The 27929-nt window shown below is 37.3% G+C and overlaps 1 protein-coding gene across 3 annotated transcripts in view; it reads right to left on the reverse strand.

Moving 5' to 3' along the window:
• LOC134527312 (pre-mRNA-splicing factor 38B) overlaps nt 1-27929 on the reverse strand; it is a 168808-nt gene that overhangs the window by 20007 nt on the left and 120872 nt on the right. For 2 of the 3 annotated variants that reach the window (XM_063359868.1, XM_063359866.1), the window contains exon 7: nt 25231-25562. In XM_063359868.1, the coding sequence (XP_063215938.1) occupies nt 25231-25562 (332 nt within the window). Of the gene's footprint in view, nt 1-1263; nt 6188-25230; nt 25563-27929 lie in introns of those variants that run through there. The other variant, XM_063359867.1, reaches the window with a different exon arrangement.

Genomic DNA, 27929 nt, shown 5'->3' on the forward strand with positions numbered 1-27929 from the left:
ATATTTTAATAGTGCTAGGCGGTAAATAAAACGAGCCGCATCGGCCGCCATGTTTATATTTCTTATAGTGGTAGGCGGTAAATTTAAACGAGCCGCATCGGCTGCCATGTTTATATTTCTTATAGTGGTAAGCGGGAAATTTAAACAAGCCGCATCGGCCGCCATGTTTATATTTTTATAGTGCTAGGCGGGAAATTTAAACAAGACGCATCAGCCGCCATGTTTATATTTTTTATAGTGGTAAGTGGGAAATTTAAAATATATTGTCAGTTGCTAGTCAGCCACCATATTTATATTTTTTATAGTGGTAGGCGGTAAATTTAAACAAACCGCATCGGCTGCTAGTCGGCCGCCATGTTTATATTTTTTATAGTGGGAAGCGGGAAATTAAAAATATATATTGTCGGCTGCTATGCGGCCGCCATGTTTATTTTTTTCGTCAACATTGGAAAAAAAATAATAATTTCGGCTGCTAGGATGTAACCAGAAAAGCCAACTTTGAAAATAAAATAATTTTATATATGACAATTAATTGCTGTAAGCCACCATCTTGTAGCAGAGCATATTAGGCCGCCATCTTGTAGCACAGCATACCAGGCAGCCATCTTTTATCCCATTATAGTCATTTTTTTTTTTTTTTCAAGTTTGAATATAAAATAAAATTATTATTTCGGCAGCCACTACTCTATGACTATAGTAGTGGCTGCCGAAATAATAATTTTATTTTATATTCAAACTTGAAAAAAAAAAACCAAATGACTATAATGAATATAATAACTAGGCGCCAATTTCAAAACACACACTGGAGGGCAGCCATGTTTATTTTTATTCTAGTACTAGACCAGTATAGTCATATTGCGCTTAATTTGTTATGTAGCATGTCTGCCATCTTGGATACCACTATAATGAAAAAAAGCTATAGGCATTACTTATGCTTATAGCAATATTTATGAGTTAATAAAAAATACACTTTAGTTATATTTAGTACTATTCGGCGAATTCAAACACCGTTTTTTTTTTTTTTTTACGTGTTAAAAGACTTAATGTTCTCTTGTAGTGATATATTCATATTGTTTTTTCCAGTAATTAAATATAAAGTGGCAATTACTTTAAAAAAAGTAATATTATTTATAATATATCACCCATTTTATTAAAAGTATTCTTATATATATATATATATATATATATATATATATATATATATATATATATATATATATATATATATATATATATATATATATATATATATATATATAGACTAGCTGCAATACCCGGCGTTGCCCGGGCTGAACACAGGGTGTAGTTAGTAATTGTCTTCTTAATTTGAATGTCAAGTGTGAAAATTAATTTATATCACTTTTAAATCCCAACAGACGTTCTGCCAGTTTATAGTTATTTACCTGGTCTGTAAATAATTTAGACTTTATAAAGCAATATAGAAAAACAGCTGAAAAATAAGAGATTACTAATATCGAAAAGATTCCATTATCTAGCTAATGCTTGGCCTGCATTACAATGCCTCATTCAGTTTTGTTTTGTAATGACCCATTTCATTCTCTATACCTCGATCTATCTCAACTTATCTCTCCGTCTCTATCTCACTATATATATATATATATATATAAATAACTCTATCTCTGTTCCTCTTTAATATTTAAATAAATTTTGTCATGCGTGCGCACTTATACAACAAAAACAGACAAAGTGACGCTATATAAAATGAAATAAACACATTTTTTAACACAATTCATGCTCCAACTATTGAAAAATAGTTATACCATCTCAGTAGACCTTCATGGGCATGCGCATAACAAAACACCAAAATTTCTTCGCAATCGGATGAATGGTATAGGAACGCATACGGCACAAACAAACGAAAATTAAAGACATGACAAACGCATCAAACGATCGTGCGTTTAAAATTCAAGGCAACTCTATCTATCGACGAAGTTAAGAACAAAACTGTTATTAGTGCCTTTATTTTGCTAGCCACTGCGAGCTCCACTAAGCGGACTGGTCTCACCAAGGAGAAAAATATTAATTTGCCAGACCTTACTTTGTGTATGATTGTTTGTCAGACATAGAGAAATGACACTCACTCACTATTTGTATGTCTATGACCTATGATTTTTTTCTGTTATAAAATGAAATTATCACTTTTTACTTCCTTAGGGATAAAATTTCATATTAATATGGGGTCTATATGTTAATCCAGGTTATAAGCTCATGTAGGCCAACTTTCATTCAAATCCATTCAGTAGTTTTTATGTGAAAGAGTAACAAACATCCATACTTACAAACTTTCGCGTTAATAATATTAGTAGGATAGTATTCTCTCTTACAGTAATTATATTAAATTTTTATATATTGCCAAGGGCTGGAGTCGCGCAACGATCGCAGACGTGTCGCGACGGCGCGTTCCCCCTTGTGATTTAATAATAACCCAGACTGCCTCACGCGGTGTAGGGACGCGCTGCGGCGTGAGCGCTCGCAGAGAGCTGTATACACATGTAATTTCTTTCCCAAGTTAAAATACATATTTTTTTCCACACTTAAAAAATAAAACATGTGTAACAAATTTTTTTATTTTTACTTCAGTTAAGTGGCAGGAAGTTTTGTGTGTGTTAGTTACCTGTACCTGCCATTTGATTATTACCAGGCAAAAAGTAACTTGTAATAATATGTTCTTATTTTGCGATAGTCTCGTTTATGTAACGTTTCTTTTAAAAAAATAATGTATGTATATTTTTTCCTCACATCAGTTTTTAATATATTTTACGAGTAGCGCATTGCTACAAATTTAGGGATGGGGTGACCGAATCCAAAATCCGCCGAATCCGCCGAATCCTAGGGATTCAAAGCTTCGGCAGGTCTGAAGTAGGATTCGTCAAAGGATTCGGTGTTTTTTTATTTATTATGCATAAACTGCTTGTATGGGTTATTTATAAAAAAAATCCTAACCGCTAATCCTTTACAGTTGAACCTCGATGATGCGTTCCCGTTTCATACATTTTCCCGTGCCATACGCAGATTAATTTTGATCCCGCCGAAAGTACTATAATTTATAATTTACAATGGTTTACTTTCCCGGAACATGCACTAATAAAATATTTAATTTCCCGTTTCAAACGGTTTTACGAAGCTAAAAAGTCCCAAAATTCACAAATGGTTCTTTTATTCCTCCTTATAAACTACGTTTAAATGCTTTTATCTTAAAAAACGTCCATTGTTTACATTTGCAAACATACGAAAATAACTTTACTGCGCCATAGATATGGATAGCATCAAGAAGAGTGTGCACTTCACTAGTAGCATCTATGGCCAGCACCGAAGCGAGACTAGTGGCGCAAACTAGAAATGATTATGAAAACTGTGCACGCTCTTTACCAAGGCATGGATCTCATATTTTGTGCATTCATTAATCATTGAACTAATATACCCGTTTGTTATTGTTTCCTTACATTCGGATTGTTTGGTATTCTACGTTTCTGAAGTTAAATTTTTATTGAATATTGTTCTGTTACATAAATTTGTTTATAAAAACAGACATTTCTGATATTTTTTTCCAATAAATAGCCTATTTTATTTCTTTGCATGAATTTATGTTTAATCTGATATTGTGCTGGTATGCTAGATTGAAAAAAATTTTTATTATCGCCATTCTCTTTTCATACACTTTCCCCCATCATACACCATTTTTGTGCCCTCCGTTGAAAAGTGTATGACAGATGTTCTGCTGTATATACACAAGAAACAGTAAAAGCACAACATATTTGAGGTTAGGAAGGCATCAGATGTTATAAACAAGAATGTACCCAGCCTAAGCTGTGTTGATATTATGTTTTGCCTACATACAACAGTTTACGAATTTATTAATAAATCTGCCACTTCTCAAAATACACGCAGTGATGCAAAAGTATTATTGATTTTTACTGTTTTCGCCGTAACCTAATAAGCACCAAACTTCCACTCACGACTCACGATCGTGGCGCATCGTCAGCTGCATTATCTTCGAACTCATCAAACACTGTTCCATTTTCTTTAAGCATATGAGAATTTGTTTTTGTAATGTTTTAATCAAGAATATAAATGAATAAAATAATTCACAAATAAACGTAAAAGTTTTCAACAGAAACGAAGTTCAAACAAAACAATATTCACAAAACGCAATTCACACACAAAGTATTGGCGACATTGGGCACGGAACAATGGCGTCTCGTCCCGTTTGTTTATTAATTTGTTATCGGTATTGATTTTATCTGTGCGAGTTTTTCTACTGAACTGAATATTTCCATGTAACATGTGGTTTATCTTTCGTTGTGAATGGTGATTTAAAGTCATTTACGTGACGTAAATCACAATCAGAGATGACGGACGTATAGGAACATTTTATTCTGGACAAATCCGACACCACCAAAGCTGCACGTCTGGTTTGTGGTGCAAAAATATCCCGCGGAAAGTCATGTACAACAAGTGCGTTATGTAAACATCTTAAACTCCACTCGGCCAAAATTGCTGTTGATGAACGGGAGAATAGTGAATCTCCCAGTTCAGGAGAAATTGCAGGGCCTAATCGAATTTTATCTGAACCTCAAAACATTGAACCATCACTCACACAGCCCACACTAGCACAATATTCATGACAAAAAAATGTAAGTTTTCAATCAAAGATGGCAAAGGAAAACACTAAGGTAGGCTTAAGTATTGCAGAAATGATATGAATCAGCCACTGTTGTAGAAAACAAAGGCTTCAGAAAGCTTATTGCATTTCTGGAACCTCGTTATTCAATGGTTTCGAGAAAATTTCTGGCAAATACAGTTATACCAGAAATGTACCAAACTACATGTGAGAAAGTCAAGGGACTTTTAGTGCAAGCAGAATACATCTCACTCACATTAGATATGTGGACATCATCTGCTAAAGATGATTTAATGGTCATCACAGCACATTTTATTGACAGTGAATATGAAGCATGTCATGTTGCTCTTAAATTTTGGAGGACACGGAAATCATGTTTTCCTAACCTTGCAAAAGTCGCCAAGAAATATCATTCGTGTCCACCTGCAACCGTTTTTTCTAAACGACTGTTCAGTACTGCGGGGCTAATTGTTGACCAGAAAAGGAGCCGACTAGATCCTGAACGAATGAACATGTTAACTTTTATGAACAAAAATCTTAATATGTTTACAAGTTGTAATTTTTTTGTACATGAACACTAAGTAAGTGACATACTTCAAGATTACATTTGGTTAGTTTGAATTTGTAAGTGACCTGTTTTATTTTTACTTTTTGTGGATGTTGCTCTTACATCATATTTATGTCATGTAAATACGTACATCATAATTTACTTCACTTGGTTTTTATTCCTTGTAACTGCTATAAATACATATAAATATATGTAGGGTCTATAATACTATTTGCTTGTTAATTTGTGATTAATTTTAAAACAGGAGTATGGTGCCTCACAACTGTTAAATGATTCGGGTTTGGGTTCGAGATTCGGCAATTCCAGTCAAGGATTTGAGTTAGGATTCGGATTCGAGGAAATCAGGATTCGCCCCAACCCTATACAAATTAGATTAAATATTACGTGTGTTTTCCAGACAAAAATCCTACGTGTTGCAACAACAGTAAACGAGTTTTAAACAACTTTTAAACCAGACACCAGTCTACAGCATCCCGCTACCATGACTGTATAGTTCTTTACACGTATTAAAAAATTTCTTGTGCCTAGTAACTTACCAGCCACAAGTAACGTAAATAGCATATTGGATATTGAAATAATGTAGTCAACACATCCATATTAATTTGTCAAAAAAAAGATTTTTATTTACTTATTTTTTTTTTGTTTAAAATCCCCCCCACCCTGCTGGGCGTCCATCACCATCAGCAGGGCCACAACCTTGCCGCTAGGCAGAGCCGGCACCTGCTGCTGTGAAGCAGGTATCGGGTACCCCCTGGATTCGTCGGCTGTTAGCGGCCGACCCCAGGGACATGTCCCAGAGGGGCCGGCCAACAGAAGCGGCAACGTAGTGGCCGGCGGAGGAGGAGCGGAAGACGATGGCCCCTCCTGCAGGTCTTCGGCGAAGAAGGCCGCCGCAATGTCGGGTGGAATACCCGCCCCCTCCTCAAAGAAAGAGGTTGCCAACTCTGATGGAACCCTCTTCATAAGGGTGGGGAGACCTGTAGAACGTCACACAAATTTCAGGCATCCTATCAAGAGGACGATTTATATATTAAAAAAAAGAAACAAATAGTATTTTTTACGTTACTTTAAATCAGGATAGAATGAATATACTTTTAGATGTTATCAAGACAACTTGAAACAAGCTAGGTTTTTTTAACGTTACTTTAAATCAGGATAGAATGAATATACTTTGAGATGTTATCAAGACAACTTGAAACAAGCTGGTACTTTTTTACTTTACTTTAAATCAGGATAGAATGAATATACTTTTTTCCATGACCGCCCCATACTAAACGTAGTGCCGCAGTGTTTTAGCATGGACAACATAATTATTACGCGGCGCAATGTCAAAAATAATTTACTCTTTCGCCCGTTTGGCGGTACGCCATTTACAGGGGCCAGAGGCAGATCTGATAGGCGGTCGTGACAATCATCGGGAAATGTCAAATCCACTTCCACGAAATATGACGTATCGCCATCCATGTCAATGGCGTTGAAATCTCAACTCGCATACTCATCCCTGGGAACCCACTCAAATTTGCCCACAGGATGTATATCTAACATTGTGTGAGCATACAAAGCGTTTACATCAAAATAACAGATGTAAGAAGACGGAAGGCTCGGGTCGTGAGTGGACATGTAAACATTATTGGCTTTCGCGTGACGTCGAATTACGTTAGTTATACCGCCACGAACGGCTGACTCTAGGAAGAGGTATATATCCGGGTCAGTTATCAGCTCAAGACGTGCACCGGTTGTAATTATAAGTGCATCCCATGCGAGCAAGGGAGCGGTAATGTAATGGGCAGGATCTAATGAATAATACTGAAAGCAAACGAAACGAAACGACTCGAATATGTAGGCCAGCAAACAAGTATTCACCTTAAGATAACTAAGTGCGTACTCTTTCAACGTGGCACAATGGAAGACGTCCCAAGCATTTTGAGCGTGAGTATAGTCCAGATCACTCACGTTCATGCCACTCATTACGTTATGGAATGCTTCCTTAGGGGGTAGTGAGGCAGTCTGCAATTGTTCACTAGATTTAACAAAATCATAGGGAAACACACTTTTACGCATAGCTAACTGAAACTGTGCGTCATCTGGAAACATTGAACAGGTGACTTTCAATTTATCTGGCGTGAGATTGCCAGCGAGAGTTTCCAGAGATGAATTAAAAAAGTTAAGTGAATCTATGAACCTAAGATGCACAGTGCGCATGCCTCCTTGCGCATTACCTGAAATGGGTTTGTATTTTGTAATACACTTGTAGCTCTCCATTGTAACTCCAAGGACTTTGACCTCGCAGGGGTTCTCCACAACGAAGGAACCGTCTGGCTATGCAATTCGCCGCGAAACTAAATGTTGCATTAAAAAGTGGGCATCATAGTTTTGCAAATTATGAAAAACCTGACGAGTTGATTCTTTTGCATCCTGAAAGCCAGGTTGGATTTAAAATGGACATAACCACGTATTTCACCAGTCAAATGGCAGTGATCAAGCACCTTCTGCCCAGCCAATACCTTCTGACAGATATGGCAATGTGTTTGACTTGCAAGCCTTGCAGAGATGGCCGGGGTCGGTGTCTTAACAGCTATGGTCTTTGAATAAATATCGCAAACCCACTTCGACATTGAATCTAATTCTGCGACCATTTCAGCAATACAATTATCACCCTCGAATTGCACATACTTGGTCAAAGAGCTATCGTACCCACACACTAACAAAATGCTACATGCATAAGGCACGTGTTCGTTTACCCGTGTAGTGCTAGAAGACTTGTCACCGGGCAAACAGGTGGAGAAAGGCTTAAGGTAACACTCAGTGTCACAGTACACAATAAAGCCTAGACGGTCCTGTTTTGCAATGTTTGTAAATTGCAAATACTTGTTCTCTTCTGTAGGGAAACAGGTCCGCACTGCTTGATGCTGGCTGCAGAGAACAGTGTGTGAATTTAATCTGGCTTCGCTTCTAAAATACTGAAGACAGCGCTCGCAAATCCATTTCTTCGCATGAGCTCGGGATGATTGTGAATGCAATAATCTGGATATTGATTTAATGTAAACAAAATGTAGGTGCTCTGTCGCGCCACTTGAACGTATCGCCAAAATATTTACATGTCTCTCTCTCTTAGCTCAGAATATACGCGAAGAGGCTGGATCGAGGATTCAGATTTGCCACTAAAACATTCGTCAACGATATTCACCTTAGAATCTACGCAAGCGTAAACATTAATGGAAATATCATTGTTCCTCTCAAATGTTTTAATCTGATGCAAAGTGGAGGGAAACGTCAAGCCATTTGTATTAAAATACACGAGTGGATTTGGATACGAAGTGGCTCGACTAATGTTGCCTTCCACCGTCGACACACCTGCCATGACGGCATACAGGAAACAGTGTTGCTTGGGACACTCAATGTTAACACAAGCCCCCTATTGGACAAAAACACCAGCAATTTCGTGTTCGCTGCGCCGAATGTGAAAACTCTATAGCTTGAAACATGTACATCCATGTTAATCAATCTTTTCAGAGCCCAGCCACTGCCATGCGCTGCGAAATCACTAACGTGTTTATTGATTTCCGGAATGAATGTTGAATCGTAGATATCCCCTACCTCATGAGAGTACAGTATCGCGGTTGAGTGAGTTGTGAAATGAAAAGGTTCACTCTCGTTTCCCTCCGCAGATTCCTTAACAAATGAAGACGAGAGTGAAACGTAAACTTTAAAGGGGCAAATTAATTTGTTAGTTAAGTCCAGAAAGGGAACCCTACATCTCTGTAGAAACCGGTCCAAGTCCGGATCGACATTGTCAATATCATTAATTTGTTAGTTAAGTCCAGAAAGGGAACCCTACATCTCTGTAGAAACCGGCCCAAGTCCGGATCGACATTGTCAATATCATTTCCAATTCGAAAGTCCACTATCTTGTTAGCAAATGCAGTGTTCAAGGTAACACCCTCCAGGCGAGGCAAGACGTCGGGCCCCTGCGCCAACTCCACCCCTGACCCCCGCCCACCATCGCGAGAGGCAGAGCTAGAAGGCTCAGCTTCATTAAGACGGAGTCGCTTTGCCTCGGGGGAGGAAGAACGGGAAGACATAGTAAGAGAGGAGAGAAGAGAAAGAAAGAGAGAGAGACTGGAAATTACGTTCAACAGTGAGCACAAACCTAAAACAAAAAGAAAAGAATAAAATTTAGTAGACGTATGTATGGAGTATGGGTCTGTCATTATTTAAAATTAAATCTATTTTTTTTTGCTTCAAAAACAAAGTTAGAACGTATACGAAACTGAATTATAGCTCTCTCCCATCCGTTTGCAAGATATTAAAAAAAAATTAAACGAGAATATCTCTAGATGGCAATATTTTCTAAAAAAAATTTTTACGTAATGAATATGAGACGTTAATAAATTATAGATGGTAAATATATAGAGTTAACGTGAAAAAGTGTGTTAGTAAATTGTGAAGAAAGTTTAAGTTTAATATTATTTTCATATTAAATGAAAAAAGAATATTTCCATTCAAATTGATAATAATATCATCCTAACATTACAAACAGCTTAGTAAATAAATTTATAGTAACATTATCTTACCTTAGCTGGAGAACACGTGAGACGCAGTCAGATCAAGCGGACGCAGCAGTCAGGCGACTGATCAGAGACTGTGTTGTCTCACAGTCTGTGCCCCGTATATATTAAAAGACATTTTCAAAATGGCTGCCAGTGTATTTTTTTATTTTTACTCTGCAAGTGCTTACGCCGCAGCGCGTCGCGTCTGGTTATTTTTACAACTTACCACCCCTCCCTCCAGATGAATGTCACCCCAGAAACTCAAACACAATGATCAGGCTAGTATTCAAATAATATATAGAAATGTGATTATATACAGATTTTATTCGAAAGTCACACTTCAAACCACTCCTCATACAACAATTAGTTAATAAATAAATCAAACACACACTAAAATATGACTCTTTACTCAGAGTCCACACATTAATATATTTTTCACACTTACGTGTGTTTTAAATTAGAAACAAATATTATATATGAAGACGTTTTTTCACAAACGACGTATTAAATGAAAAAAAGTTACGTTATAATAATAAAACTTACAGTTTGTTTAACATTTCGATGAGTACAGTACATAGGGCTATTTTGGCATTGTTTAGGTCTCTTTCGTACTGATTCTGCTGAACGTTGTGATCACCATCTTGACTGACGGGTCCCAGATGGCTGAGGTCTCGGGGTCGAGTCTTGCGCGGTGCATACGTTGCGGGGTCTCTCTGCTGACATTTCTTGCGCGCTGGTTTCGCAGGCTCGATGATTGCTGATGCACAGTCGGGTGAATGCAGTTCTGGCATTTGCAAGGCGTGATTGTAGACTTCGTTGACACTGCAAGGTAATGGGGTGTCTTTTTGCATGTTATTAACTGCACAACATCCGTACAAATTGTACTGAATAACTTCCATGGGTAGATCGTTAGTGTCCGGGTTTATAATCTGAACAGTGTGAAAGTGACCATCACAACTCTCAACATAGTTCTTCAGGAGTCCATTATTCCAGATTGAGTACTCCACCATAGATAAACCACGAGACAGGTTTTCATACTGGTTACCTGGATTAAACAACATGTGTACTCAACCGAGGCTCAGTCCACATAGAGCTGAGACTTTGAATGTCTTTTAGCAATTATACGTATGAATTCCATAAATAAACTTGCAATGTATTCACGAGGGTGTCATAACACGTAGGAGTGTTACAACACGTAGGAGTGTTACAACACGCTGACTCACAACAGTTCATGCTTTTTTGTAGAAAAGTTTACGTTTCGTCGATAGCTTGAAGCAGACATATGGCACAAGAGGTAATGCTTTAGACACTGAAAAGTTTGACTCTTTTATTACTTTTGCACGGTAAATAGGACATAGGTGCCCTACACACGGTGTGTTCAGGTCGTCATCATCACCCAACAAAACATCGTAAGATTTCTTTCGACAATGATCAGTTCCGGTACAGCGCTTTATAAAAGTTTCATAATTTTTAACCCTAGATGTTCTGAGTTCATCAACGGTTGTTGGATGTTTAGCCAGCAGATGGCATAAGTGCATGTAACAGTTCTTATCTTTACAGTGAAATGATGCTAACGGGTCATTCTCCAAAAAGTGTGCAATTTCAGTCCCGGTCAGTTTCAGAGTATTATAATATATTTTTAATGCTTGAAATTGCAACATAAATTCAATGGAAACCAATAAAATTTAAAAAACCTGTAGAAAACCTAAATACAATATAATCTCATTTTTTATTTGTCACAAAGTGTGCAATATCTCACCTCCGTGGCTTGTCCCCGCCGACAACTAAGCACTTTTATCAGTTCACTTTATTTGAATGGCACAGTTTTTATCTGCTTTTATTTATTTGCCATAATGTATACCTCTAAACAAGTTTTTGTTGATAAAATAATGTGCATAATTTATTTATTTCATAATTATATTGGGTGTTTTATGTTTGTCCCTCACACAGGTTCTTACCTCCATCAGTAAGACTTGAAACTGTAATAATTTATTATAGAGTGCATTGCAAGCAACAATCTGTAGACAAAAGCAAGGTGTGGTAGTCAATTTGTTTACTCTTAAAAATGTAGTTTAGTAAGTTGTTTCAAATGTGTATTATCTGAAGTTTGTAGTATGAAATATGGATATTGTGTTTTGAAGTTCTCACCTCCGTGATAATTATTTTAAGGTAAGAAACATTGTATTTAACTTTCATTCTATAGATAAATGTAATAATGTGGTGAATAAAAGTGAAATCAACAAACACAAATGTCCTAACCTCAAATATGCCATAATTATTTAACTTCAAGTTTAAAATTCTCACCTCCGTTACTTGCAATATTCACGGAGGTGAGAAGAAGTAACGGAGTAACATTTTTCATCATTTTAATTTTGTTATTTTTGTGAGTAAAACATTATGTACACATTATTACATCACATAAATAATTATCAAGCATTAAAGTATATTTCAGGCATAATATATTTATGTATTGGCCATTTTAACATGCTCTTAAAGATGCATTGCTATTAAATGGATGTTCAATTCTTCTTTGTGACCTACAATTAAGGTTATTATAGTAACAGACACTTCCATTGTTCAAAACTGTAGTATAAATAATCACTATTTTGCAAAATCTACAATGCAGTGTTTAAAAAAATAAAAAATATTGAACATGAAATGTCACAAGCTTCTTAAATGTACATATTCATATGCAGAACAATTTTTCTGGAGTGATGCTTCAAGAAATGTATGCAAAGTTTACTTTCACTAATAATATTTAATTTGAATTTTAAATATTTGTTATTACTTTAACTGTACAGGCCTAATTGTAAATAGATTTGTAAAAAAAATAGTTTTTGTATTTGCGGGATCTAGTAAGCTAATTAAAGTTTGTTCTACATTTCAGAATGACTAAAAAGGACAACGTCTAAGAAATTTATATTTCCTGAAGTTGAGGATACTTCTGTTGTTGCAAGAATAGATATAGTTCAAATTATTGAACAACCTTTGGTGAACAATCGTGGGCAGTATTTATTCAGCAATAATCTGGAAGGCTATGAAAACCTTTAATGAAATGTATTTAAAATACTTTTAATTTGTGAGACCAGTGTGTGTGTGTATTGCAGTTTTTCAAATTATTACTAGTAAGTTTTAATACTGAATAGAAACTTGAAATCGGAGGCTGATTTAACAGTGCAAATTACTTGCTAACATTAAAATTTGAAATTTAAGTTTATGTAAATTAGCGTAATTGTGTCTTAATATTATAGGTACATTTTCTGTCTGTCTGTGGTTATTTATTATACTGGCTTCTAGAGATTAACTCTACTCTATGAACTCTATTATCACCTCCGTTACCATAATCTCACCTCCGTGAATGTGAACTTTTTAATATAATATATTTTTGAGGAACAATCACAACAGCAATAATGTGCATAATACTGTAGGTAACTTGTAAAAATAATAATGAAAAAATCATATTTTTAAGTTTTGAGATTTCAAAATCCAAATTGCACACTTTCTGGAGAATGACCCTAACAGTCTCATGCTAGTACATGGGAATGATATATCCCCGCACATGCGATAATGGATATTATCGCGACACGATTCAAAGTATACAGGCAGATGTTCACAATCCTTCTCAATGTCATAATATCTAACACGGTATTCGACACAGTGCAGGCTAGAATGCACGTAAAGGTATCTAGTTTCTTGACAGTCGTACATTATCTTGGGTAAAGTGTCAGTTAACCTAGGATCTGCTATTCTGTGTATCTTCGCTTCTTCTCGCCATCTAAGCTAAAGAAATAGGAATGTCATAGAAGTTTAGAATGCTTTGATAATCATAAAACCATCATCTGAAAATTGTTCTGGGTTCGTATCTAAATAACGAACATCTTCGAACAGCGCCATGGGAATGTCCAGATGTTCACCAGAAGCTAGTCTTAAGCCTGCGGGATATGGCCCGCGGATGTGTCTAGCCTTTTCCCTCTCTGTCTTGATGGGGTCCCTACCCCAGACGGGTGGAAACATGGCGGACGTCACTCACCGGAGCTGTTACTGGCGAAGACTGGCGGGTGGCAGCTGGCGGCTGGCGGCTGGCGGCTGATGTCTAGCCGCGACGGCAGCGGCACCACAGGTGGGCAACCTGGTCGGCGTCCTCGGCGTCCTCCTCGTCGTCGGAGCCGACCACGGTGTGGAGGTCGCAGATGTCCGGGTTGCACGGCACACTCCACGAGTGGTTGCCCCCGTCGAGGAAGGTTGAATGTGTGAACGAATCACACAATACACTCCAGGCAACCACCGTGTCGTTGGGACGATGCAGCTCGCACTCAACAAAACCTTGCTCCTGGCCACCTGTGTTTCCGTACCATGTGCGTCTCTGCCTGAGGACGGGAGCAGATAGCAGTTCCTGAAACGTCGCTTGTTTCTGTTTTGGTAAAACTATTGTAATCGTTTCGTCTTTTCGTTTTGTCGTGTTTTTGTCTCATTTCATCTGTTGTGCTGAATTATTTTGGGTTCAATATTTTTGTGCTGTCATCATTTGTGTTTTTTTTTTATAGTTCTATTCTGTTTTGGAAAACTATTGTGTTTGTATCATCTTTTCGTTTTGTCGTGTTTTTTGTTTTGTTTCAACCGTTGTGCTGAATTTTTTGGGTTCAATATTTCTGTCGTCGTCATCATTTTTGTTTTTTTTTCTCTTAATACATTTTTCTTTGTTTTTCTTTGTTTTGTTGACCATATTCCTGTTACGGAATATTTTGAGGTGTTTATATCCTTGTTGACAACAGCAATTTTTGCTTAATTTTGTGTTTTTTTTGTCTTTTTTGGGTTTTATTTATTAATTTATTTATTTTTTATTTTTTAGTTTTTCTTCAACAGAAAAAGTTCTTAGCAATGGCGTATGTCCAAAAACTTACATCAAGGATTCAGATATATATTGGTTGCGATTGATGTTTACTCCAAATGGGCTTACGTGGTTCCGGTACTGAAAAAAACTGCGGAACTTGTGGCTTTAGCTATGAAACGTATTCTAAAGGACTCTGAAGGTTTCACTCACGTGCACTCAGACCACGGTACAGAATTTTATAACAGAAGATTTCAGACATTGCTGAAAAAACACGGAATTAACCATTATTCAACCAACAGCGTGAAGATCTCGGTTGTTGAACGCTTCATTAGAAGTTTAAAATCGCTTTTGTTTACGGAAATGTCCGCTCAGGGAAACTATAAATGGCTACCGCTCTTACTAAAAGTTATGGAAATATACAATGGCAGATTTCATAGGACTAACAGTATGAGCCCCAACGAGGTGAAAGATAATTTTCTTCTTAAAACAGTTTACAATGTTGTGTAAAAGATAGATCACAAGCGACTTAAAGCTAGTGTAGGAGATCATGTACGGATCTCAAGAAATAAGAATTTATTTGCAAAAGGTTATTCCGTAAATTGGTCCCACGAGATTATTAAGGTGATAAAAATACGCAACACTTACCCTAGAACATACTACCTGTCTGCTCTAGATGGAAATGAAATCAAGGGCGGTTTTTATTCTCAAGAAATTCAAGTGATGAAGTATATAGACACTTATTTAATCAATAAAATCCACAAGCGACTTCCTACATGTCTTCTAGTCAGATGGAAGGGATTCCCAGAATCAGTAAAAACATGGATTTCTAGAACAGATGTGGAAGACTGATGGAGTGAACCAGCCATAACAAACTCTAACCGCGGCTCTCAGGAGACCCTTGGAATGGTGTGTGACACGTGGTGTGTGGTAGACTGCTGCAGCGCAGATGTTCCCGCGTGAAAGGGTCGCAGCCGTGGCCTAAGGGGTTTTATATTTCTATTTTTATTTTTTAGAGCTGGGCTGCTGTAGACTGGTGTCTGGTTTAAAAGTTGTTCAAAACTCGTTGACTGTTGTTGTAACACGTAAGATGTAATATTTAATCTAATTTGTAGCAATGCGCTACTCGTAAAAGATATTAAAAACTGATGTGAGAAAAAAAGTATACATACATTATTTTTTTAAAAGAAACGTTACGTAAATGAGACTAACACAAAATAAGAACATATTATTACAAGTTACTATTTGCTTGGTAATAATCAAATGGCAGTTACAGGTAACTAACACACACAAAACTTCCTGCCACGTAACTGGAGTAAAAATAAAAAAATTTGTTACACATGTTTATTTTTTAATTTGAAATATTCTTTTTATAATTAACTGCAAAAATGCATATACACGTAATATTTTTTAAATGTGGAAAAAAGTATGTATTTTAACTTGGGAAAGAAATTACATGTGTATACAGCTCTCTGCGAGCGCTCACGCCGCAGCGCGTCCCTACACCGCGTGAGGCAGTCTGGGTTATTATTAAATCACAAGGGGGAACGCGCCGTCGCGACACGTCTGCGATCGTTGCGCGACTCCAGCCCTTGGCAATATATAAAAATTTAACATAATTACTGTAAGAGAGAATACTATCTATATATATATGCACAACATTCTTTTAAATGACAACTGTATGTGACGTAGTAAGAATACTTTTAATAAAATGGGTGATATATTATAAATAATATAACTTTTTTTTTAAGTAATTGCCACTGTATATTTAATTACCGGAAAAAACAATATAAATATATCACTACAAGAGAACTATGTCTTTAACACATCAAAAAAAACTGTGTTTGAATTCGCTGAATAGTACTAAATATGCCTAAAGTATATTTTTATTGACACATAAATATTGCTATAAGCATAAGTAATGCTTATAGCTTTATTCATTATAGTGGTATCCAAGATGGCAGACATGCTACATAACAAATTACGCACAATATGACTATACTGGTCTAGTACTATAATAAAAATAATTATGGCTGCCCTCCAGTGTGTGTTTTGAATTTGGCGCCTACTACTACTACTAATACTATAGTCATAGAATAGTGGCTGCCAAAATAATTATTTTATTTTATATTCAAATTTGAAAAAAAAAAAACCAATGACTATAATGGGAAAAAAGATGGCTGCCTGGTATGATGTGCTACAAGATGGCTGCCTGGTATGCTGTGCTACAAGACGGCGGCCTGGTATGCTGTGCTACAAGACGGCGGCCTGGTATGCTGTGCTAAAAGATGGCGGCTTACAGCAATCGATTGTCATACAGTCAAACCTCTCTGAAACGACCCCTCACGGTTCCCAGGAATAGGGTCGTAATAGAGGGGGGGGTCGTAATAGATGTTTTTCGAAATTTTCAGTTCATTTCAACCCCCCCCTCCCAAACCGCTACTCGCAAACCAGCCGTACAATGGCAGGATGCTGTCACTCACAATGCTAGACGGCTTTGCTTTAAACCCACTTCAACCTTCATGACAAGTCCGTCGCCCTAAAGGGCACCTATAAAGAAAATATGTGTTAGTTTACATGTACGTTTTCTGCTTTCCGTAGTTAAATACACTAGAACCCCGATGTCACAAACCCCGGATTTAACGAAGCAGTGATTTTATGAATACATTTTCGGGAACCGTCAAAAAATTGGACATTTTGACCAAAATGTGAATAACCGGAAAAAAAAATAAAAAAAATAAAAAAAAATGAAATGAAAGTATGTCTGTTAATTTTAACACACAGCGAATTTTTGTGTCGGCTTAAATACTTCCAATAATGTTCATGTAAGAATAACAGAAAAATAATGGGACATTTCCTTTAAAAATATGGCAGCTGTAGGTTCTGCAACGCGAGTGGGCACACACGAAGCTCGCCCGGCTGGCTGGCGGCAGCGGCTTCATGACGCATAATAGTCCAGGAAACCAAGACTTAAAAAGCCACAAACCTGTGAAAAATTTGTCCAAAGCTGAATTTTTGCACAGCTGTAGATTTGACTATGCTTAATAACATACCGAAAGTTTACCGCTGTAGACCTTGTGCGTATCACCGAAAATTTGCATTTAAGTCCTAGATGACAGCGACTTACATCAGTCCATTAAAATGCTACCCATTTGTACAGTTTTTAATTTAGACTGTCCATAAAACTACCAAAATAATCTTGAGACTCTAATACAGCCATTAATGTTGTAAAAATCATAAATTGTTAATATTAAAGATGTGATATTAAGCGATTAATTCATGAAATATTATTTTTTATCTTTGCCACTCAGATAAAAATACTATTTACACCAATTTGAAGAGTCCAATGCGACAAATGTCCAAATAAAGGTTTTTGGTTATACCTTTATCTTTAAGACAGTATATTTATAAAGAGTCTAACGTAATTAGTTGGCTCATTAAAGCGGCCCGAGCGTTGCAGTGTACTGCGGCCGTACTGATCTCTCACGGCCACCGCCGTTCCAGCGCGGCATTGCGACACACTGCGTACTGCGACACTCATTCAACTTGGTCTTATTTAGGGATTACTTAAAGCATAGCTAATTCATATGAGAGGCTTTATTTATGTTACATGTAATGAGATATGCATTTTTTTCTTAAATGAATGTTTTTGATACAATAAAATTAACAATAAACGATTTCTGCTTGGAACTTGTAAATGAAAAACTCTAGAGGACCTCTGGTTTTATATCTGCATGGATTTATTCTGTTTCAAAAATTTTATTATTAAAAATTATTTTTTTAGTATCAAAATTTTTTTATTTCTCATACATCGTTTTATTTTCGATCCGAACAATGCACAATTTTAATGTAGCCTGTATTCGACAAAATGAAAAATTATATATTTACTTCTTTAAAATCAGTTTACTACATAAAAATTGAATAAAACGATTCATCGTAAATGTACTCTGAGTTTTTTTTTTCACTTTTACAACATAATTCCTATAATAATAGGTTTTTTTTCCAGAAAATAAATAAAACACGAGTTGTGTAGTAAAACGTATAGGTAGCATTACATATTCAGGTTTTTTTTAATAAGTTAATGTATTTGAGTGCTGCGCCTAGCTGACGTCGTTGGATTGCTAGTGGCAAAGAGCGGTGGTGGATGTTTTTGCAAGTGTTTGACCGTATTTTATGACCCTAGCTGTGAGAGGGTGTTCGTACCAGAAATCCTAACGGTTAAGGAAACCTTCCATTCTCTGTAGTCACGTACGGGTGTGCTACTCGCGCAATATCGTCAAATATCACAACTTTCCGGGACGTTCGGTCATTTCTCGGTTAGCTCTGGTTTCACCATAGTAAACGGAACAAAATCTTGTCTGTAGTGATTTCATATTCCTATTACCGTAGTAGTATGGCGTTTGCGGACAAACCAAGTTTTCTGTATACTGGGAGCCTACTAAAAAAAAGTATTTATAGAGTTATTAAATTATTTACGAAACACAATATTGTGGATCGTTTGGGAAATCATCATTTAGGACTTAACTGCTCGTTATTCGTGTGATCACAAGGGATCATCGGTAAACTTTTGACATGTTACTAAGAAACGTTTATTCTACAACTGTACAAAGTTTCTGCTTTGGGATAATTTTCCATGTTTCTTAACAGCGAAAATCGTCCCGACCCCAAGCCGGTCGGCAACATCACAGTAGTATACACTACACGGCTCGGATAGCTTCAGGGGTCAAACAAATTATATGAGACCCTTAACAAATATACCCATTTAAAGAAGAATAAATATGCAACAACGTTTATTGAAAGCGATTTTCACGTAGGCTCTTTATATTTATGTAAGATGTATTAACTTTTCCGTAAAATTGAATGAAAATGAATTTCTCAACTTTAATGATTTAAACTGTCTATTTAATATAAAGATGTTAAAACTGTGTACTTTTGATTACTATCCTCAGATAGGGCAATGTTTATAGATTATTTTGGGTTCCATACTGTCAGTCTACTCCATAAACTGCATTTGCAATATCCATTATTGTGGATCGTTGCAAAAAATTGACATTTTGGGCTTAACTGCTCGTTTTTGGCGTGACGCACAAGGTTTGCATCGGTAAACTTTGATATGTTACTAAGAAACGTTCACTCTACAACTGTACAAAGTTTCTTCTTTGGGATAATTTTCCATGTATTAAAAACCTTTGTTTCTTTACAGCGAAATTCGTCCCGACCCGAGCCTACTTCGACAACATCGCAGTAGTATACACTACGCGGCTCGGATCGCTTCAGCGGTCAGACTAATTGTATGAGACACTTAAAAAATATACCAATTTAAAGATGAATAAATATGCAACAACGTTTACTCTAAGCGATTTCCATTTTGGGCTCTTTAAGATTATGTAAAATGTATTTATATTTCCTAAAAATTGAATGAAAGTGAATTCGTTAAGTTTAATGATTTAAATTGTCTATTTTATAGAAATATGTTTAAACTTTGTACTTTTTATCACTATCCTCAGATAGGGCAATGTTTATAGATTATTTTGGGTTCCATACTGTCAGTCTATTCCATAAACTGCATTTGCAATATCCATTATTGTGGATCGTTGCAAAAAATTGACATTTTGGGCTTAACTGTTCGTTTTTGGTGTGACGCACAAGGTTTACATCGGTAAACTTTTGATATGTTACTAAGAAACGTTCATTCTACAACTGTACAAAGTTTCTTCTTTTGGATAATTTTCCATGTATTAAAAACCTTTGTTTCTTTACAGCGAAATTCGTCCCGACCCGAGCCTACTTCGACAACATCGCAGTAGTATACACTACGCGGCTCGGATCGCTTCAGCGGTCAGACTAATTGTATGAGACACTTAACAAATATACCAATTTAAAGATGAATAAATATGAAACAACGTTTACTTTAAGCAATTTCCATTTTGGGCTCTTTAAGTTTATGTAAAATGTATTTATATTTCCTGAAAATTGAATGAAAGTGAATTTGTTAACTTTAATGATTTAAATTGTCTATTTTATAGAAATATGTTTAAACTTTGTACTTTTTATCACTATCCTCAGATAGGGCAATGTTTATAGATTATTTTGGGTTCCATACTGTCAGTCTACTCCATAAACTGCATTTGCAATATCCATTATTGTGGATCGTTGCAAAAAATTGACATTTTGGGCTTAACTGCTCATTTTTGGCGTGACGCACAAGGTTTACATCGGTAAACTTTTGATATGTTACTAAGAAACCTTCATTCTACAACTGTACAAAGTTTCTTTTTGGGATAATTTTCCATGTATTAAAAACCTTTGTTTCTTTACAGCGAAATTCGTCCCGACCCGAGCCTACTTCGACAACATCGCAGTAGTATACACTACACGGCTCGGATCGCTTCAGCGGTCAGACACATTGTACCAAGCTCTCAACAAATAAACTTATTTGAATTTTAAGAACTTTGCAACTACTTTTATTTAATGTTTTCACATCGGCCTCTACGTGTTTTTGTAATACGTATTTTCATTTGTGCCCTTTTTTTCAGAACACCTCTCTTCTAATATTATTGAATAAATATCATATTTAGTCAAATGTAGTGAAATAATTTTAAATTTAATCATTGAGAATAATGTTTTGAGTAAGTTTTGGTTTGCTATTCTGAAAGTATACTATAGTAATTACGTTATAGTGCCATATTGTTGAGTGGTCAATAAAGTATTATTTAGGACTTAACTTCTCGTTTTCGGTGTTCCGCGCAAGGTTTGCGGAGGTAAACATTTCAAATGTTGCTAGAAAACTTGAATGTTACCACTGTTTTAAATTTCAGTTAGGAGCAAATTTTACAAAGATTAAAAATCTTCGATTTCGTGGGAGTGAGAGTGGCCACAGCGCTTGCAGCTGTGGCTCTGTCGCAGTGCGTAGACGACATTGATAAGCTCGGGAGTCTCTAGTGATCCTATAAATTAAGCTAGACTTTTGAGAGATATGTCCCTGTAAAGCTTAAGAACTATACAACAACTTTTGTTAAAGAAATATTTGCGTAAGACCCTTTATGTTTAAGTAAATTGTATTTTTATTGCCTTGACTGATGTAAAAAAACTTATTTCATTAATTTAACATTTTTTTTTCTTACCTTTAATATTAACTTTTAGAACTTTATTCATTATAAATAGTGCTTTAAGATTATTTTCATATAGCTATCGAGAGTCTACGGTAAAAAGTGCGAAAATGGGAAGCATTTTAATGAACTGCTGCAAGTCGCTGTCATCTAGGACTTAACTGCAAATTTTCAGTGATATGCACAAGGTCTACAGCGGTAAACTTTCGGTATGTTATTAAGCATAGTCGACTCTACTTTGGACAAATTTTTCACAGGTTGAAACCTTTGTTTCCTGGGCTATAAGCTAAACCCTCCCACCCCTCTCGTTAACATTCTTCAAGGGTAGCTCATCCCTCTCAGACACACAAACCATCTAGTGTCCTCCCTTATAACACCCCAACTTCGCTCCCCTTTGAAAAACCTTCAGTGAGAAAATGCTAATTTCACCCTCCCTTCTCCCGTAAAATTGGGCTATTATGAATGGCCGAATGGGGTACTAAAGCGGCGAGGGAGGGGTCAAAATATGTCACTTTTCATACCAAGTTCGAGTTCAGTCATCTCTGGCAAGGAATTTACAAGCTTTCAAACTTAAATATAAATGTATTTTAATAGCAAGGGTCCTATGAAAAGGAATATACCGAATAAAATCAAGCTGCTGTCACCAAAAAAAGCAAAAAAACGGCTCAATGTGTGGTCGCTTCATTATTGCTCGCGTGAGAGGCGAGACGTGGAATATTAGAAGAAGGATAAATGCGAGGGAGACAGACAGGAGCCTGTGTGTTTCCTGCGTGGGCAATAAGTGGCATAGCCTTTTTTTTATGCTGGGTGAAGTGATCTTTTTCTATCAACCCACGGGAAAAGATAGTTGCTTGAACTGTCAAAATAAACATCGCTGAGGGAGTTGAAACAAGTCGAGGCGGGCGTGCCACCAGTTGGTCGCTGTGTATTGTCAACCAATAGTAATCAAAATCAAGAGAAATCCAGCAGGTAGCGCCTTAACTGTGTACCACACTAGACACTCACAAAAAGCTAAACGTAAACACGTTGCCACAAAAAACTTTATATGCACCCTGTCGGCAAAGTGACATGGAATGGGGGTTGTTAATCGCTGACAGCGGTCGTAAACACGTTGCCACAAAAACCTTTATCTGCACCCTGCCGGCAAAGGGACATGGAATGTGGGTTGTTAAGCGCTGACAGCGGTCGACAGGAAGTGGTATCTATTTTTAGATATGCGCTGCCTACGGCAGTACAGCACTCGGCAAGAGAAACACAGTAACACACTACTCACCACAAGAAACTTACTTTCTGTCCGATTTCCTTAGGATTTTCGGCAATTTTTCACGGTTCCTCGAAATCGGGTTGTAATAGAGAGGTGGTCGCAACAAAAAGGTTTTACTGTATATAAAATTATTTAGTTTCAAAGGGGGCTGTTCTGGATACATTCTAGCAAACAAAATTTTTTTTTTTTCAATGTTGACAAAAAAATAAACATGGCGACCGCATAGCAGCCGCAATATATAATTTTAATTTCCCGCTTACCACTATAAAAAAATAAACATGGCGGCCGACTAGCAGCCGAAGCGGCTTGTTTAAATTTACCGCCTACCACTATAAAAAGTATGAACATAGTGGCCGACTAGCAGCAGACAATATATTTTAAATTTCCCGCTTACCACTATAAGAAATATAAACATGGCGGCCGATGCGGCTCGTTTAAATTTACCACCTCCCACTATAAGAAATATAAACATGGCGGCCGATGCGGTTCGTTTAAATTTACCGCCTACCACTATAAGAAATATAAACATGGCGGCCGATGCGCCTTGTTTAAATTTACCGCCTACCACTATAAGAAATATAAACATGGCGGCCGATGCGGCTCGTTTTATTTACCGCCTAGCACTATAAAAATATAAACATTGCGGACTACATCCATTTTTAAAAATTACAGAACACTAAATTTTTATAAGCATATATACAACATCTGAAATTAATTTCCAAGATGGCCTCGTGGCAGTGCGGTTAGCATCGCTGCCTACCAATCCAAAGGTTGACGGATTGAATCCCCGCCGCCGCGAAACATTTTGTACTTGAATAAATAATTCCGGCGCCCGCGATACTAGCGCTCCTTAGCTGCTTAATTTAGAACCATCGCCACAGCCTCCACGTGACGTCAACAACCACCCCAACGTGGCTCCCGGCAACGCCCACCCGGCCACGTGGTGCCACGCCCACCCGGACACGCGCTCAGACAACTACCTGTTTGAGTGTTTACACTGTCCTGGAACGCCTACGCTCTCCCTACTAGGGATGGGTCGGTACCGATTCTCGGTTCCTACTGTTCTCAGCATTTTAACCGGCACCGAGAACCGCAGCTAAAATGTCGGTACCGGCAGTATAGCAAAACCCTATACGAAAATAGTCCTTCACTACAACTTAACTGCAGCATGAAATGGCTCAACTCACGTCCAATTCACATATGAATTATTTTTTTGGACTTCTGTGGAATAATATTCATCTCTAACTATAAAATAAATTCCACGTGAAAATATTTAATGTTCTAGTCACATCTGCAAACAAAGTACGTTTTACAATCAAAACATAACAGTTGACGGTGCCATAGCTGTAGTTCATAGATGTGTGCAACTGTATAACGTGCAATTGACTTGACTGCAAACAAACTGAATTCGATGTAGACAATTTATTATTTTAATACTTTGAAAGTTCACCATCAATTTAATTTATTTCCATTATTGTAATATTTTCTTTTTATTCCTATGTTTTAAAGGAGGGTGTATGCAGCTTTCTTGAGATAATTGCTAGATTAAAATAGTAAATTTTAGTTTTATTAAGGGTTCTCTATATTATTTAGAATTATTTTTCACTAATACATATTACATTTGCAATAGGTTGGTGTGTTTGCTGTAGCTTGAAAACTGTACTAAACTTTTTAATTTGTTTTGATAGCCTCTTTAAAGACTGAAACATTATGCCAATGCATTTCTTTGTAAGCATACAACAAAAACATTGAGGAAAAAACAATACAAATAAATTATTATTTTTCAGTGTTATAAACAATAAATTGTTGAAGATGGAAGTCTAGATACAGGCTTTTTAGTGCTTTTTTGTAGCCGAAACAATAACTAGTTTATTACTTGAAACACCTCATAAATAATGTATGAATAATGTTTATTTTATTTTTGAAGTCAGAACCGAGGACCGAGAACCGAGAACTGATTTTTAAGAACCGGTACAGAACCGAGAACCGGGGAAAAACAGGAATTGACCCATCACTACTCCCTACTTACTTATGATGTAAGCATCTATCGAACAAACACAGGAATAGTGCTCTACACCAGGTGAACTCTTCTTACCACCAACAAGAGATCCCTTCCCAACAATCCACACCCTGTTTCCTCGCAGTGCTTGCCCTACCTCCTGCCCCCACCACATGACAACTGCGATTATAGTCACAGTGGCACAGTAATAATCGTGCACACGGACGCAGTGCCGCTCTATTGTTAGTGATATGTGATACATGCACTGACCTGTCCTTGCGGTCACGGGAACGAGAGCGGGTGCGGTGGCGGCGGTCCCGCTCGTGGTGGCTGCGTCGCTCACGGTCCCGGCTGCGTCGCTCACGGTCCCGGCTGCGTCGCTCACGCTCGGGCTCCCGCGGACGATCTGCCCGGGGTCGTTCCCGCACAGGGGACACGCGGTCATCGCTCCTGCGCAGGCGCGAGAAACGCTCTGCCTCGCCAAAAGACACCTCGTCGTCTGGGATGTGGCGGGCCTCCTTGGGGACCTGCGGTACTGGCTTCACCTGGCGCACCGCTGCCACAGGCGGGAACCGCTCGCTCATCTTCTTCTCCAGCTTTTGCTGCATAAAGACATACACTCCCTCAGCATCGCACAGTCATGCAAATCGGGCAACACACATGCTAGTGTAGCTCGATGGCAGCATTAATTTCTTTTAAAACATCACCATTCAACTGTCCTGATAGTAGGGATGTGCCAAACTTTCGAAAATCAATGTCGAATAAGACTTCAGAGTGATTTAAAATTTAAAAAATTAAAATTTTTAAAACCTAATTTAAAGAGGTTGTTCATTTAGATGATGACTAACATCCACATTATCATCTTACCACATTTTGGCAGAAAGTGAACCAATAAGTAATTATTGAATAGAGAAGTCAGCAAACACCAACCCTCGGTGTCCTCTCAGTTTACCAGACAAGAGACTGTAAGCAAGGTGGAACTGAATCTTTGAAATTTTTCTTCTTACAATGACAAACTTACATATTCTTTCCCAAATAGGTTTGACAGAAAACAATCACTTTCGCAGTACGTTACTCACAGTCCTATGCCTTAATGAAATAATGTCCCTATCAACTCAGTCGTTTAGGTACGAAGATACACGGTAAATAAATCCCAGTGTACCAGCGAACCACCCGGGCTTACGATGCACGTCTGAGTCCTATAATTCTAAATAAAACGTCCAAAAAATGATGAAAATGAAGGTTGATACTAACTGTGGCACGGCCCCGGCCCCCGGATGTGAAATTGTCTGCCTCTAAGCATCCATAATAGGTATACAATTTATGAGCCGCCGCCTCCGCACCTTCTTTTGGCACAGTGCTTGAACAACAACTAACGAGACAAACACAGTATAAAAACATACAAAGTCCTTCAAGCATTACATAGCTGGGGACTTCCCCAGTAAATGCCTTCCTATTGGCCACAACACTTGCTTACAACTATTATTTCGTGATTCCCAGTTTCTAGGGCCTTCCTCCGGTTCTCTCACACGTCTCTGTCTTTCTCTTAAACAGGTTGTGATAAAGCAGAGATGCCAACCTTGTGGAGTGCCTGTCAGTAGTGAGTAACATTTGGCACAATAAAGAGTGAAAGGGGGGGGGGGGGTCCGGAGGCCCTTCCCCGGGAAAATTTTGTTTAGTAAGTGCAAAATGGTGCTATTTAAACCATTTTCCTGGTAGAAATACCAATATTATTTTAAGACACATTTTCTGAAATAGGAAACGGGAGGGTTGATACCGTATTTGAAGAAATAATGTCTGCTAAACACATAAAACAATCAAAACACGGCCTTAAATCCGTGTAAGATCTCCGATACTGCTGATTCGGTAGCCCGAACTTTAAGGCTCGCACATATTTTCAGTGATAGAACTTTTACGTTTCGACATTTTCTGTCATTATATCGCAAATAACACGCCAAATGTAGTGTAGCATACACACAGAATCAATACACACATAACCGACACACCGGAAAATAACAAAGCAAAACGAAACGGCATAGAAATATTGAGTAATTACTGGACACTTGAAAATAAAATGTTACGAAACATGAGTCTAGGGCATTTTGTTTAACAAGTGTGACATCACACATGCATATATCTATGGAACCACGAACACAACATACCGCATATTGCTGCGACGTGATGTAAACAAACCGAAAAACCATAAAATGCATTAAATCCGTAGTTTTAACCTACCATCCGTATTGCCGTAGTCAAGTAACGAAAATTGTAGAAACTACGGAAAATCCATAGTACTTGGCATCTCTGATAAAGTATCATCTATCATTTTGGCACAAAGGTATCGCAATTCTATCTTTCTTTCTTTCACCGAACCCACTGTCTTACATTATAGATAGGGCACTGAAATTTTCGCGAACCGCGAAATAACGCGAAATGTTAGCAATTTTAATTAAAACACGAAATTCCACACAAAAAACCCTTTTCGTGAAATTGACCCGAAATCTGCTTACTTGTACACAATTTTTTGACTGGAAAGGTCAATTAAATTAATAACAACATAGACAACATTTTAAAATCAGTACAGATTCCTAAACACAAATTTCCCAATTAAAGACTACTTTATTAACCACTTTTCATCTTCGTACATGTATCAAAACAAACATAATGGCTTCGGTAGCAACTGTATGAATACGACTTTTGCGAGACGTTTTGAGTTCAAAAGTATTGATTCAAGAATCGAGTTGTATACATTGCTATTACGTTTACGCTTAAAATCATAGTTTTCTTCCTGCATTTCATTAGTTTAACATGTCCATATGACTCGGTCATGTCACGAGGAGAATAAGAACAAAGGCAAATGTGTCTATGTTATTGTTTACATAGATCGTGACGCTTTCGTATGAAAGAGATTTTGTGTAAATGTATGCCTTGTTTGCTCAAAATGCCTAAAGTAGTGACTGTTTTCGATT

The sequence above is a fragment of the Bacillus rossius genome, chromosome 1 (assembly GCF_032445375.1).
Source record: "Bacillus rossius redtenbacheri isolate Brsri chromosome 1, Brsri_v3, whole genome shotgun sequence".
NCBI lineage: Eukaryota > Metazoa > Arthropoda > Insecta > Phasmatodea > Bacillidae > Bacillus > Bacillus rossius.